Source organism: Mixophyes fleayi, chromosome 2, assembly GCF_038048845.1.
Source record: "Mixophyes fleayi isolate aMixFle1 chromosome 2, aMixFle1.hap1, whole genome shotgun sequence".
NCBI classification, from domain to species: Eukaryota; Metazoa; Chordata; class Amphibia; order Anura; family Limnodynastidae; genus Mixophyes; species Mixophyes fleayi.
The window spans coordinates 184101494-184117453 of NC_134403.1; the positions used below are offsets into that span (position 1 = coordinate 184101494).

At 42.6% G+C, this 15960-nt stretch overlaps 1 protein-coding gene across 5 annotated transcripts in view; it reads right to left on the reverse strand.

The window, feature by feature from the left end:
- The window catches only part of TEX14 (testis expressed 14, intercellular bridge forming factor), a 427022-nt gene that overhangs the window by 20720 nt on the left and 390342 nt on the right, over positions 1 to 15960 (reverse strand). For 2 of the 5 annotated variants that reach the window (XM_075195067.1, XM_075195063.1), the window contains one exon: positions 15202 to 15432. The exons of 1 other annotated variant lie outside the window; for it this stretch is intronic. In XM_075195067.1, the coding sequence (XP_075051168.1) occupies positions 15239 to 15432 (194 nt within the window). In that variant the 3' untranslated portion in view covers positions 15202 to 15238. Of the gene's footprint in view, positions 1 to 15201; positions 15433 to 15960 lie in introns of those variants that run through there. 2 more of the 5 variants (XM_075195062.1, XM_075195064.1) reach the window with 2 other exon arrangements.

Consider the following 15960-nt stretch of genomic DNA (forward strand, 5'->3'; position numbering starts at 1 on the left):
TACAAGCAGATCTAAAGAAATATCTCTTGTTGAATACGGGTCTAGGTGTGCTCTCTTTGACTGATGCAATATACATGCAGGATATGTTCAATACATATGTGGAATATAAAGTTTTAAAAGAGGGCACAGAAAAAAAAGTATCTAATTATTGTCACCTGTTAATAATATAGTCATTAGTGATAAAACATTTAAACAATAAGACATTTAAAAAAGAAAAAAACGTTTTTTTTACATTCCCCCCCCCCCTCCTATAAAACACATTAAGCAGAATGTTATTAATGTCTACTATACATATAATGCATTATTACAGTTGCTCCTAATTGCAAACATATGTTCTAGCATGAAAACACAGCCGTCATCACTATCACTCACCACTTACACCTGCCCTGTAGCTAGTGCAAGTGATACGACTACGTGCATACGCCCATTCCCCTCATATCCTCTGGAATATAAGCTCTCACAGGCAGGGTCCTGTCTACCTAATGTCCCATATCTGTCTACTGTCTGACTCCCTTGTACGTTCTGTCACATCTTTTGCTGCACTCTGTGAGTCCCCATAGCATTGCACACTCAACTCTGCTACTTATGTGTATTACCTCATCTATTTGTTACTTGCTTCTGTATCCGGTGCTATGGAAACTGCTACGCCTTATAAATACATAAATAAATAATAATAATGAAATTGTAGTTTGTCACAAGTGTCCTTTGCGCTCCAACAAGAATTGGATGTTCTTGCTAGTCCAGCTCTGGGCATTAACAGTGTGATTTTGCACAAAATATGACACATATTGGCATATATGTTCTTTTATGAATCAGGCTCTGTGAATGTATTTCTTTAAATATTTACCTTAAAGTTGTACTGCACCATGGATTTTTAGGATCTTTTCCAGAATATAGATTGTTTTCAAGTACTATTGTCAGTGGAAGGATATCAGTCATATAAAAGGGTAATTATATTCATTGTGTAGGTGAATTTATCTCATATTGCTCACACTACACATTTCACATTTGTAGACAGGCACTATGTTTCTTTACACTTTTATATTCTCAGAATCACCTTTCCAACAATGTGGGAATGATCATATAAACCACTATCTGGTAATGTGTTAAGGACTTTCACACCATGCAAACCGGTGAGTAAGTTTACATTCAGAAAAAGCAAAACTAAGGGGCATATTCAATTATCTTCCGAGATTGCGGCAACCTCTTTCCAGATAGCGGTACACTGCAGATTTCCCTTCGCACCCCATAGGGATGCGAAGGGAAATCTGCGATGTGGTGGTACTGTAATTACACTTTACGCGGGCAGCGGGCAGCTGCATGTAGCCGCGATCTCGGAAGGTGACTGAATATGCCCCCAAATGTTTCTTTTATGCAGAGAGCACTTTTTTCTTGTTTTTTTTTGGGTGCATTTTAGATCCAACATAAAAGCTGGAAGTAACTTTACAGGCAAATCTATCAGCTATCTAAAGCACAATCCCATGAAAAAAATGTGAATTATCTTACTGTTAATTGCTTTTCCTCAAAGTACTCCATGTCAATCTTTTCTATGGAGTTGCATCAGTTTTGCTTAGCTAAAGACAGGTCAAACAAAAATATCCCCTCAGAGACAGTGTATAAGACAGCTCCTCCCATTCATTTTGAATACTTCCCATGCAAGTCTTCTGAAACATAAAATAACATCTAAAAATAACCTGGATGGGAATATACTAGGCTGCCAAGGAGGAGTACTTCAAGGAAATGGAATTAACTGTAATCTAAATGTAACCCCTGGGGATGCTGCAGTTGGACTTGAGCACCCAGGGGCTAATAATCACAATTGCATCAGTAAGAAAAGAGATGCATATAGCTATTTACCAGTCAAGGAGAAGGAACTACATCTCCCAGAAAGCTGTTATGAAGAGGGGGCGGAGCCTAAGAAGACTGAGAAACCAGAGGGCGGAGAGAGAGAGGGGGAGAGGAGCATCCTGGGAGAGGAGCATCCTGGGAGAGACTGAGCTGTGTGACCAGTTCAGATAGGTGACCCTAGGCAGGAGGGCACTGGATGAGTGATCTGAGCAGAGAGAGCAGTCTGCAGAGATATCAAAGCTCGGTGCAGTTCTGAACAGAACCTGCTGGAAGCCACAGTTTGAAGCTGTAGGAGGAGGTTTGCATGCATCTCTGAAGAAGGACATTTTACAAGTCAGCCATTTTGGAGATAATCAAGTTCAGACCTGTGACACACTGGTGCAGATAAGTTACTGGTTATTTTTATCTATCTGTTGTTGTTCAAGTGGGGTTTGGACTATATCTGGCCACAAGGGCTGAAGAGTTAGGGATAGATGGGTGGGCAGGTAAATATGCACCAAGTGTGTGTCTAATCAGCACTTGTGGAACTACAAGTCCCAGGATACAAATTAGAAAGGATTTTACAGTTGTTGCTAGAGGAGGGTCTGCATACTGTGACTGCTGTACCTCACTGCAAGTGATTTAAAGACCTCCAAAATCTGCAAACTGGACACATGATGTTTCCATGCCATGCTGCATACATACAGAAGGGCCCCAACTTGCAGTGCACTGCTCTATTTGTGTGGTGTGTTTGAATACTGCTGTGTGTGTTTGGCAGTACATTGTAGGGCTATAAGGGAAAATATATAAATTCACCCTGCAAGATATTCACAGTATCAGGAGCAAGTAAGATATCTGATATATTTTTTCATGTGTATAAAGCTGTGACAGTTAATGGTTATATTGTTATATATTATATTATATTGTATGCTGTTATTGATTTATTGCGTGTTTTTGTGTTAACTTGGTGTGCATAGTAAGAAGTGGTGCGCCACTTTCATCCACACTTGTTTTATTACTGTATTGTATTGTTTGCACTATTATTTCAAATTATACCAAAGTATATTTTTCTATAAAATTACAAAGCTGCATTTAGGATTTCCATTTAAATAAATGTGCCTGGCTGGCTTTTGCAGCACACATTTTGTCACAGAGTGTTAATACTGGGCAGGGGGTTTCCCGAATCTCCCCCTGGTGTATCTTTTGAACACCCCCCAGAAGAGAAAGCAGAGATTCGGGTGGAGGCACTGAAAACCAAGTACCAAGGTGAGAAGCATCTGCGTGGTTCAATATATATATATACCCTCACAACGCTTAATACACAAGGGGGTGTTACAGTGGAGGCACTGCTGAGATACTGAAGACACACTCAGTGAAACCCATCAGCACAGACGTCATGGATAGTATAAGAGAAGAAGTGTTTCTGTGGTGTGAACAACAGACTGTGGCCCCAACTCGATGTTTAGGGATCTATGGTGACTCTCAGGGAGTGACAGATGAGGAAGTCCTGCATGTGCTCCACAGGATTTATGGGGTAGAACATCCTAAAATCCTTGGATGGAAAGGTAGAGATCAGCATAAGACCAGTCTGATCCTCTGTGAGACGCAAGCAGAATTGGATAAAGATTTTCTTCCCTCCCTCGTTTCTGGGCCACAAAAACAACAATGGCATATTGTGATACCGTTAAAGCCAAAACAGCTAGTCGCAGCACCTCTTAATGCTGAACTTCCAGATGGAGATATTAACCGACAAGTATTCCCTCAGGCCAGGGAAGAGAATTCTCAGTCACCCTCCAGTACTAGGAAAACTGATGAGGATCAAAGCGAACTGTTCCTCACTGCTGTACAGAAACTGGTAGACCAGTTAGGAAAGTCACAGCATGAGGGGGGCTACAGAAGGCTCCGGCTCTTCTCAGGAATAAAACCAGTCCCTACTGGGGAAGAAACTTACGAGGCATGGAAAGAGATGGCTTCCCAATACCTGGAGGAATGGCATTGCTCCGAACCCTATAAGAGACAGCGGATCGTTGAAAGTCTGCGAGGTCCCGCTGGAGAACTAATCCAAGCTGTACGGAGAAGTGACCCCCAAGCCACTGCACGACACTACTTAGCGACTCTAGATCAGGAATATGGAATGGCAGAGGATGCAACAGATCTGCTCTATCAGCTACGCCACACCTATCAGGAGTCAGGGGAGACATTGTCCAATTATATCTATCGGCTGGACAAGCTGATCCACCTTATTGTGTCAAAGAAAGGAATACCCCTAGCAGAAGTAGACGACAGGCGTATGCAACAGTTGTTACGGGGTGCTCTGTCCCATGACCCAGTAGCGATGAAGATAAGAAATGCTCAACTGGGACAACCATCACCTACTTTTCTTCAGTTGATACAAGATGTTAAACAAGAGGAAGCTATAGTTAAATCCCGAGAGAGGGTGACCAAGAAAGTCAAGGTCGTACAGTCAAAGCCCGAGGCTGACCTTCCCAGCACTGAGTTAATGAAGATTGTGGAGAAACAAGGTGAGCAGATTGCTCAGTTGTTGGAGATGCAGAAGCAGATTCAAGCACAGATGCTGAAATACCACACTACCGAGCAACTGCACCCGAACATCCACCCCCGGCAAGTTCTCGAAGCTAACACTACTCGGAAACAGAACAATTGTTTCACTTGTGGAGAAGTTGGGCATCTCGCTAGACAATGTCCTCAGAGGAAGGGAGGAAGGTGGTCACCCTCACCATCCCACCGGGATAGGAAGCTTTCGGAAAACTGAAAGGGAGGACCAGGAACCCCCACACTGGCCCTCTAAAGAAAGCTGACATTAACACTGTGGGGAACTCTCACCTGGAATGGGGTCTTTTGCCCAAAGGATTGCTGGGACCTTCTCCTCACGTGCCGGCATGTCTAAATGGGAGACCTTGTATGGCCTTGCTAGATAGTGGTTCACAGGTGTCCATTGTGTTCGAGAAGTGGTACCGAGATAAGCTATCTGACTTGCCCATAAAGCCATTGTGTGGACTGACCATCTGGGGTCTGAGTGACAAGAATTATCCCTACCTTGGGTACATCACTGTACCTTTGAAGTTCCCACGGGAAGTAGCTGGAATAGAAGAAGAGGTGAACGTGCTTGCACTTGTCTGTCCTGAGGCCGAAGGAGAACCTCGAGATGTCTCAGTGATTATTGGAACTAACTCCCATTTGTTCGAGATACTGGCCAACTGGTGCCAAGAGGTGGGAGGAGCAAGTTATAGTAAAACACTTAAGATTCATCCTATGTGCCTTGCTGCTTATAAGAAGAAAGAGGAAAAAAAATCTCAGAAAGAAACCACATTACAAATAGGAAGTTTTGATCAATGCTTTAATGGTAGTGATGCTAGTCAAGAAGACCGACACTGGCTAGTTATGCAAATGCTACAAAGAGAGGCTGCCTTCTCTTCGGGGGACTGGGATTTAGGTCTAGCGACAGGAGTGGAGCACCACATAAGGCTAACGGACGACAGACCTTTCCGAGAACGGTCAAGACGCCTAGCCCCTGCTGATTTGGATGATATTCGGGAACATTTAAGGGAGATGCTAGAGAATGATGTGATTGAGAGATCTGAGAGTCCCTATGCTTCTCCTATTGTGGTGGCTAGAAAGAAGACGGGAAAAATACGGATGTGCGTGGACTACCGGACATTAAACAAGCGCACGATTCCTGATCAGTACACTGTCCCTAGGATAGACGAAGCCCTTGATTGTCTTCAGGGAAGCAAGTGGTTTTCTGTGCTAGATCTACGCAGCGGGTACTATCAGATATTGATGAGTCAGAAGGATGCTGAGAAAACCGCCTTCATCTGCCCGGTTGGATTCTTTCAGTTCAAAAGATTGCCACAAGGATTATCAGGGGCTCCAGCCACTTTCCAACGATGCATGGATGATGTTGTGGGTGACATGAATTTCAGGGAAGTGCTGGTATACTTGGATGATTTCATAGTATTTGGCCAAACATTGAATGAGCACAACGAAAGACTCCTCAAGGTATTGGATCGCTTAATAAAGAAAGGGTTGAAGTTGTCCCTTGACAAGTGTAGCTTCTGTAAAACCCAGGTCAAGTATGTGGGATATGTTGTGGATCGGGAAGGAATTTCTACAGATTCAGCGAAGATAGAAGCGGTGAAAGAATGGCCTCGACCAACAATACTGAAGGAATTAAGGTCTTTTTTGGGGTTCTGTGGCTATTACAGAAGGTTTGTCCCAAACTACAGTAAACTTGTCAAGCCTCTTACAGATCTAACTCGAGGTTATCCTGCTCCAAGAGGTTCCCATCGGAAAGAGAAACCATTGTTCCGGGTAAATGATGCGTTCGGGGAAAGGTGGAGTGAGGCTTGCGAACAAGCTTTTGAAGGATTGAAAACCTGCCTGATTCAAGCGCCTGTTCTGGCATATGCCGATCCAGAGTTACCATACATTCTGCATGTAGATGCCTCCTTTGAGGGACTTGGGGGAGTGCTATACCAAGTGCAAGAAGGAAGGTTAAGACCAGTCTATTACATCAGTCGAGGTCTCTCACCCAGTGAACGGAACTACCCGGTGCATAAGTTGGAGTTCCTGGCCCTTAAGTGGGCAGTTGTTGACAAACTTCACGACTACTTGTATGGAGTACCATTCGAAGTGCATACAGACAACAATCCCCTCACATATGTGCAGACCACAGCAAAGCTAGATGCAACTGGGCACAGATGGTTGGCGGCGCTGGCCATTTACAATTTCACAATAAAGTACAGGCCTGGGAGAAGAAATGTAGATGCCGATGCTTTGTCAAGATTACCGGGAAGGTTTGTGGAATCTCAGGAAGAAGAATGGATAGAGTTGCCAGCTCCAGAGGTGAAGGGGATGTGTCACGAGGGACGTGTGGTCGTGCCTCCAGTCAAAGAATGCTTAACAGCTCTAGGGGCAACGACAGATGCACTACCAAGACAATATTGCTGGCTGAGTCAAATGGAGCTCAGTGATCTTCAGAAGTTGAGTTCAAGCCAAGTCAAAGAAGATCAGCAGAATGACTCCTCTATAGCAGCAGTTAGGTGGTCTGTTAAACACAGACAAAGAATCCACCCGAGTAGTTTGAAAGCGGAGGAAGCTATTTTGCTAAGCAGACAGAGAGAGTCATTGGTGGTGAAGCAGGGGCTACTGTATAGAGAAACCAGCCGCAAAGATGGCAGAGAGAGGAAACAGCTAGTATTGCCAAAGAAGCACCGTCCCATGGTTCTCCGTGCGTTGCATGATAAACACGGCCACCTGGGAATAGAGAAGACCATGAGTTTAATTTCAGATAGATTCTACTGGCCGAAAATGGAGATAGACATTGAGAGTTATTGTAAATCTTGTGGGACATGCATACTTCGAAAATCCCTCCCAGAAAAGGCTGCCCCCTTAAAGAATATATCCAGCAATGGGCCTTTAGAGTTAGTCTGTATTGACTTTCTATCAGTGGAACCGGATGAAAGCAACAAGTGTAACATTCTAGTGGTGACAGATCATTACACCCGTTATGCTCAAGCCTACCAGACAAAAGACCAGAGAGCTGTGACCGTGGCAAAAATCCTATGGGAAAAGTTCTTTGTCCACTATGGACTGCCTGCCCGCATTCATTCAGATCAGGGTCGGGATTTTGAGAGCAAGCTAATAAAAGAACTGTGCGAGGTCTGCGGGATAAAGAAGTCCAGGACTACTCCTTTCCATCCCCAAGGAGATCCGCAGCCGGAGAGATTTAATCGGACCCTTCTCAGCATGATGGGCACTTTGGACACTAAAAAAAAGGCACATTGGAGTAGGCACATCAGCCATTTGGTCCACGCCTACAATTGCACGAAAAACGAGTCCACGGGGTACTCCCCATATCTCTTAATGTTTGGAAGGGAGGCTAGATTACCAATCGATATCTGTTTTGGAATGGACACTGCTGATCCCCAAGAAAAGCCCCATTTGAAATATGTGGAACAGCTGAAACAAGAACTAAAGGAGGCCTACAGACTAGCGGAAGCAGCTGCATCAAAAGCTGGACAACGAAACAAGGGTCGTTATGATCTACAGGTCAAGGAGCATATTCTGGAGCCAGGTGACAGGGTTTTACTTAGACACTTGGGCCTCCCGGGGAAACACAAGTTAGCCAATCGTTGGCGAAAGGATCCTCATGTTGTGGTTGCAAAATTGCCAGACATCCCAGCCTATCGAATTAGGCCCGAGGGGCTAACAGGCCCTATAAAGACATACCATCGACAACATTTGCTTCCCATCAGAGATGGTGTCCGGTTTTGGGAGGAGCCTGAAACAGATGAGCCAAACGTGTCCACACCCAGAAGATCACGGCGAATCAGAGAACCGACCACAGAAGAAGATGATGGAGATGATTGGGGGTATGATGCTCCAGGTAAATTGGGAGAAATAGATTGGAGACAAGATATCAGAAGGCTCACTAGGTCTACCGAGGGGGCCGCTGTAAGACCTCCACAAGTAGAAGAAAGGAGAACTATGCCTGCCATTTCAGATGAAAGTGTCAACCCAAGAGTAGCTGGACGGTTGGATTCTCAGTGTTCAGTAGAGGAAGGCTCTAACCAGGAAGTTGACATGGATGGGGACGTCGTTGATCCAGATGGAGGATGCACTGAACGCCCCAACAGGGTGTTGGGGGGAGAGGAAGGGAACCCACCAGTCCAGGGTCGGCCTAAAAGGACCCCTAGAGCCCCAATGATGTTGACTTATGATAGTCTAGGTCATATGACTGAGATTCCTAAGGTGATTCATCCTAGCTGGGTCTATCAGTGGCCATATCTGACTCCCATATCTGTTATGCCAGGGCCTGTTGTGTATGGATGTGAAAGTGTATTTAGACAGGATGTCTTAACCCCTTTAAATTTGCAGGATGTGGGACAAGCCTCATCATTTGTTCATTGTGGACTTGCCCCACAGGGGGAGTGTGTAACCCCTGGGGATGCTGCAGTTGGACTTGAGCACCCAGGGGCTAATAATCACAATTGCATCAGTAAGAAAAGAGATGCATATAGCTATTTACCAGTCAAGGAGAAGGAACTACATCTCCCAGAAAGCTGTTATGAAGAGGGGGCGGAGCCTAAGAAGACTGAGAAACCAGAGGGCGGAGAGAGAGAGGGGGAGAGGAGCATCCTGGGAGAGGAGCATCCTGGGAGAGACTGAGCTGTGTGACCAGTTCAGATAGGTGACCCTAGGCAGGAGGGCACTGGATGAGTGATCTGAGCAGAGAGAGCAGTCTGCAGAGATATCAAAGCTCGGTGCAGTTCTGAACAGAACCTGCTGGAAGCCACAGTTTGAAGCTGTAGGAGGAGGTTTGCATGCATCTCTGAAGAAGGACATTTTACAAGTCAGCCATTTTGGAGATAATCAAGTTCAGACCTGTGACACACTGGTGCAGATAAGTTACTGGTTATTTTTATCTATCTGTTGTTGTTCAAGTGGGGTTTGGACTATATCTGGCCACAAGGGCTGAAGAGTTAGGGATAGATGGGTGGGCAGGTAAATATGCACCAAGTGTGTGTCTAATCAGCACTTGTGGAACTACAAGTCCCAGGATACAAATTAGAAAGGATTTTACAGTTGTTGCTAGAGGAGGGTCTGCATACTGTGACTGCTGTACCTCACTGCAAGTGATTTAAAGACCTCCAAAATCTGCAAACTGGACACATGATGTTTCCATGCCATGCTGCATACATACAGAAGGGCCCCAACTTGCAGTGCACTGCTCTATTTGTGTGGTGTGTTTGAATACTGCTGTGTGTGTTTGGCAGTACATTGTAGGGCTATAAGGGAAAATATATAAATTCACCCTGCAAGATATTCACAGTATCAGGAGCAAGTAAGATATCTGATATATTTTTTCATGTGTATAAAGCTGTGACAGTTAATGGTTATATTGTTATATATTATATTATATTGTATGCTGTTATTGATTTATTGCGTGTTTCTGTGTTAACTTGGTGTGCATAGTAAGAAGTGGTGCGCCACTTTCATCCACACTTGTTTTATTACTGTATTGTATTGTTTGCACTATTATTTCAAATTATACCAAAGTATATTTTTCTATAAAATTACAAAGCTGCATTTAGGATTTCCATTTAAATAAATGTGCCTGGCTGGCTTTTGCAGCACACATTTTGTCACAGAGTGTTAATACTGGGCAGGGGGTTTCCCGAATCTCCCCCTGGTGTATCTTTTGAACACCCCCCAGAAGAGAAAGCAGAGATTCGGGTGGAGGCACTGAAAACCAAGTACCAAGGTGAGAAGCATCTGCGTGGTTCAATATATATATATATACCCTCACAACGCTTAATACACAAGGGGGTGTTACATAAACCACATTTTTCACCTTCACTATAGCAACCTTTAGTATAGGATGTACCCAAGCAATACACACAAGGAGAGAACATCAAGGTGATAAAGGCTGGCAAAGGTATGGAAGGATGTCCATTCTGTTGCTTTGCACAACTGTCACAAAAGCCTGGGCCTTCTTGGCCCTAGAAGCAGCTGCAGCTCATGTTGAATGAGCTTTCAGTACTTCGGGTACTGACTGCCCACTGCCTGTATGACCATTTCTGTGATCCATCTGGACATATCTTGTTTAGAGGGAGCATATCCTTTCTGACGGCCTGCAGATATCACAAACAGTTGTCTACAATACATGAGTTCAGAAAAGAGAATAAGAATATAGAAATTGCTCTGACCAGATCTAGTGAACACAGTTTATTTTCTTTCTCTCCTTTACGTTGTGGAAAGTAACCAGGTAGCACTACTTCTTGATTAATGTGAAATCTAGATACTACTTTTGGTAGAAAAGCATGATTGGCTCTGAACACCACTCTATCTGAATATATATTCAGGAAGGGTTCTTTGCACTATAGTGCCTGTAATTCCCCAATACTTCTGGCAGAAGTCACTGTCTCCACAAATATCACATTTAAAGTTAACGATTTCACCACTACTTCTTGTAATGGTTAAAAGGGGTCATCCATAAGCATATTATGGACTAGATTGAGGTACCATAGAGCCACAAAGGTCTGACAGAAAGATGGATCCCTTTAACTTCTTGGGAAAAAAATGTATAATTTAGTTCCTCCAAAGCTAATTTGGATAAACTTTATATTCACACCAAGACAGAAATCTTTTCCATTTTGTTAGTAGATAATGAAAGATTTTTTTTTACCTAGCTTGCAGGTCTGTATTGATCACTAATTCTGAAACTTCTATATCTCCAAGCCATCAAAGAAAGATGTTTTACATTTTGATTTTGTAAATATGCTCAAAGAGGTAGAGGTCATGGCCTTTCTCTGAGTATTTCCCATGTTATTGGGAGCCAAGGACAAAAAAATGTTAAATTCTGCCCATTATCAATGTTATTGAGAGCTCCTCCCGATATTTGTCATTGCTGTGAACTTTGATTTGCTCTATCACTCTTTGGTTTGAATTGTTGAAAGGACTGTCTAGGTGTAGTAGATCATTTCTGTCTAGAATATTATCTTCCTGACTTATAACTGCTTGCCTCCTTGAACTGCTGACTAGAAGATGAAGATGGAAAGTTTCTAGCTCTGCAATCTTGTGGCATTTGTTTCATTTCCCACCAGCTAACTTATTTATTGTAGTGTATAATTTTGTAAAAACAAAGAGATTTCCTTCAAATGGCAGGTTAGCCAGATTGTTTTTTGACTGGGTGCCCCAGGGTGTAACCATAGGGCACTCCTTGCTACTGTTGCCATGGCAACAATAGTATGCAAATATGCTTCACAGAGGAACTCTATACCTTTTTGCATAATGTTGTCTGCTCACTTTTCCTGGATGCCTGTATTGAGGTTTTCATCCTATAACCTTAATGCTCTGTCTACTGAGCCCATAGCCACTCTTGACTTTAATGTGGTTCCAGATAAAACATGAACCTTTTTCAAAGTACTTTCTCTTTTTCTGTCCATAGGATCCTTTAAAACACCACCATCTTCCAGTGCTGTATCAGCTTTTGGAATTAGGTTCCACTTTTGAGGCTCCTCCTACCCATATGGATAAATCAGTTCTAGTCTTTTTAAATTAGACTGAGAACTCTCCACCTGGGTCCTTTCCCTGTAGATTAACACACACACACACATATATTTTCATTAACTCCTTGCAATGTATACAAATCTTTTCTAGTTACAACTAGAGATGGGCGGGTCCGGTTCCCCTAGAACCGAACCCACCCAAACTTTGGCTATCCGAGTACCGAGCTGAGGAGCTCGGTACTCTCCCGCCTGCTCCGAATCGAAATCGAGGCTGAACGTCATCGTGACGTCGTCGGATCTCGGGGCTCGGTTCTAGCGATACTTGAAGATTATAAATACACGCCTCCACAGAAATCCATCGCCATTTGGCAGAGGGAGAGAGCAGGGTGTAGTCACAGGCTGATTAGAGCAGGGACAGAGAATACAATATTCTTCTTGCAATTGCTCTAACAAAAATCGCATTAGAAGAGAGGAGGATAGAGGTTTATAATTTTATTTTAATATTTGGCACTCCCCAGTGCTTTTGGGGTGTCCCCCATAACTGTGCATAAATATTTCTGGCTGTCAAAAGTCATATCTGTCAGCAGCATCTTACCAAATAATTTTTAGCACTCCTCAGTGCTTTTGGGGTGTCCCCCCTAATTGTGCATAAATATTTCTGGCTGTCAAAAGTCATATCTGTCAGCAGTATCTACCAACTAATTTTTAGCACTACAAGTGCTTTGCGCTCAGAATGGATTCAAAGCAGTCCACATATGATCACAATGAGCAACCAGGTTCTTTCACCAGTCCTGATGTTAGTGTTCCCAGTACGTCATCTGGCCAAGGCGATGTCAAACAACAGAGTGTTTCCAAATCAGTGCAAAAAACAAAAACCCCCAAAAAATTTACTGTATTGAAGCGAAAAAGAGGTGTTACTGAGCAAAAGTTAAGTGCCGATAAAAAAAAAATTGCAAACATGCCAATCTACACACGGAGTGGCAAAGAGAGAATAAGGCCTTCACCTTTGGCTATTAGTGGCAGATCCCCAAAAAGTTACCCAGCCTACAATTGGTGCACAACTACTGTTACGCGTCAAAGCCGAGTTGCAAGATAACAGTAAGGCATTAGAGGATAATGTTTGCTCTGAATCAGAAATGACACCCATCCCTGTGGAGAGTCCATCCAACAGTGGGATGTCTAATCGTGAGCATTCTGTTAGTGTACCCATAAAGAAGGGCCCTTTTAGCAGTTCTGCTGATGTGTGCCTGAACAGCCCAAGTGTAGCCGGTGATACAACAAGTGAGGATGACCCTTTGTCTTTAGAAGAGGATGTGGGGGAGATTTGGGTATCCGACGATGAGGATGCGGTTGATTGTGTAAGTCCTGCAGCAGTGTGGCACCAGTGGGAGCAGTTCTGGCACGTGAGGTTCTGGCACCAATATGCACTTTCCAAACACAAGCAGGGATGACGCAGGGGGCAGAGCACAACAGATTAACATCTGGGCTGGTTTGAAAGATTTTTTTTAAAAATGTGTGACCTTGACCATAACTCCAACAAATCCTACTATTAACATGCAAAGGATGGTGGAGGGCCTATCAGGGATTAAACTTTTTACTAATTTACAGTCATAAGGTTTGGGTGTAATATACACCCAAAGACGAGGGCTCAATTGCTAAGAGTCATTGATGAAGAGGAAGACAAGCAGGCTTGTCTATAGAATTTGCAAGACCAAGTAATTTGAATTCCAAAAGTGGTGCACAACTACTGTTACGTGTGAAAGCCGAGCTGCAAGAAAACACTAAGGCCAATCCCTGTGGAGAGTCCATCCAACAGTGGTATGTCTAGTCATGAGCATTCTGATAATGTACCCATAAAGAAGGGCCCTTTCAGCAGTTCTGCTGATGTGTGCCTGAACAGCCCGAGCGTAGCCAGTGATACACAAATTGAGGATGCCACTTTGGAATTAGAAGAGGATGAGGGGGAGATTTGTGTAGGCGACGAGGGCGCTAATGATGATGTGGAAGATTAGGATGCAGACAGATACCAAACTGCCTTTGTCCATTTCTTTTAATATTCTAATTCTACAGTCTATTCAGGCAGCTTCTTTTCTATTTTAATACAAGTGGATGGGGGGGGGGGGTCTGATTCAGACAGACAGCAAACTGCCTTGGTCCATTTATATCTTATATTGTTCAGTCTATCCAGGCTGCTTTTTTTCTATTTTACTCCTAGTGGAGAGGGGATCTGATGCAGACAGATACCAAACTACCTTGGTCCATTTATTTTTTATATTGTTCAGTCTATCCAGGCTGCTTTTTTTCTATTCAACTACAAGTGGAGGGCGGGGGGGCTATAGAGACAGAAACCAAACTGCCTTTGTCCATTTCTTTAGATATTTAACTATAAGTGTAGGGTGTAATATACACCCAAAGACGATGGCTGCATTGCCAATATGCATAGATGGAGAGGAAGACAATCTGGTTTGTGTGTAGAATTAATGAAGGCCTACCTACCAGGAATTAAACTGTTTTTTGGGTAATTTATTAGCTTTACAATTACATTACTTATCCAAGAAACAGGTGGAGCACTAAATTTGGTTATTTTATGCCCAAAAACATTGATTTTCCAACAAAATAGCAAAACAAAACCAAACAAAACAAAAACCAAAACCAAAACACGCAATGGCGGTTTTGCAAAACCATAATCCAGATCCAAAACCGAATACAAAACCAAAACACGGGGGTCAGTGACCATCTCTAGTTACAACTGACTTTCATCCATGCAATATGCTCCTTCAAATTGTTCAGGACCATATTGGTTTTGACAATTACACACAGCAAACAACACGCCTCAGATTCTGCCATAAATGTTTTATCACAAGCTACACAAATCCTTTCTTTTTTATTCTCCTTTTTTCTGTCCCCAGGCTTTACAATAGTACTGAGATTGGCTGTTTGTGTCTGCCAGCCATAGTTTGTATTATCCAGCGGCAAAGAAGATAATGATTGCTGAAGGACAATCAAAGGCATTCTTAAAAAGGTATTTAAATTACTATTTAAAGTAAAAGCAATGCGGGATTGCTGCTTGTGGGTGAGTACAATTCACTTTGCACTATTACATTATTCATCCTTAAACGGTTAACACGCTTTATATTTTTTTGGGTTCCATGCCAAATAGTCAACGTTATTGTGTGTGACTTATGTACTGCAACTTTACTGTAATTAGCTAACACTTGTAAATACACTTTTCCTATTGTATATTCATCCATTATTGTTATGACCTGTGTAATGTGACTCTAACATAGATATCTAACACTTATAAACACTTTTTTCCATGTGTATTAATATATTTTATTACTACTGTTATTAATTCAGATTAAACAAATATTACAACTTTAATTAAATAATAATTTAACAGACATTAAAATTGAGAAAAAATAAAAATTAATAACATCTACAATGAGCTCCATAACTTGGCCCAGGGCAAAATTGACAACACCAAACTGTCGGTGTATGTCATTCACGTACGCCCTAAGCATTTCACGTCTTAGGTTTCCCTCTTCTTGGGGGTTCTGTACATGTGCAGCACCTGAGTAGGAGAAAAAAAAAATAATTTTTCATTGTGCATATATATTTTTTGCAAGATATAACAAGGCATAAATATAGAGCTCTTCCATGATTGTTTCAAAAGTATCTGTGTATTATAATAATTTAATGTTGCTAATATGCCTCTGTGTAAAGGCATGTGTTTTATAGCAAATACAAGTCTGTCTCCACAGCCCTAATACACTGAAGCTGCTAATAATACACTACTTTTCCATATGTGCCCTACTAATGTCTCCTGAATTGTATTTGTAATAAGAACATATCTTATAGAATGGCATGGTTTGGAAAGGGGTTTAAAAAATTACTTGGGTGACTTGGATTGTGAAGCAAATGATCCACCTTGGTTGATTATTACTTCAAGGTCAAATCATTTTGCAGTTAGGTTGTAGAAACTAGAAAAATGCAAGATCATGCGTTAAGTTACACATAGAAGCTCCTATAGATTAGACAACATTTGCCGGTATATGTATACAGTGTCCTGCACCTAACATCTGACATTTATGTTATTTGT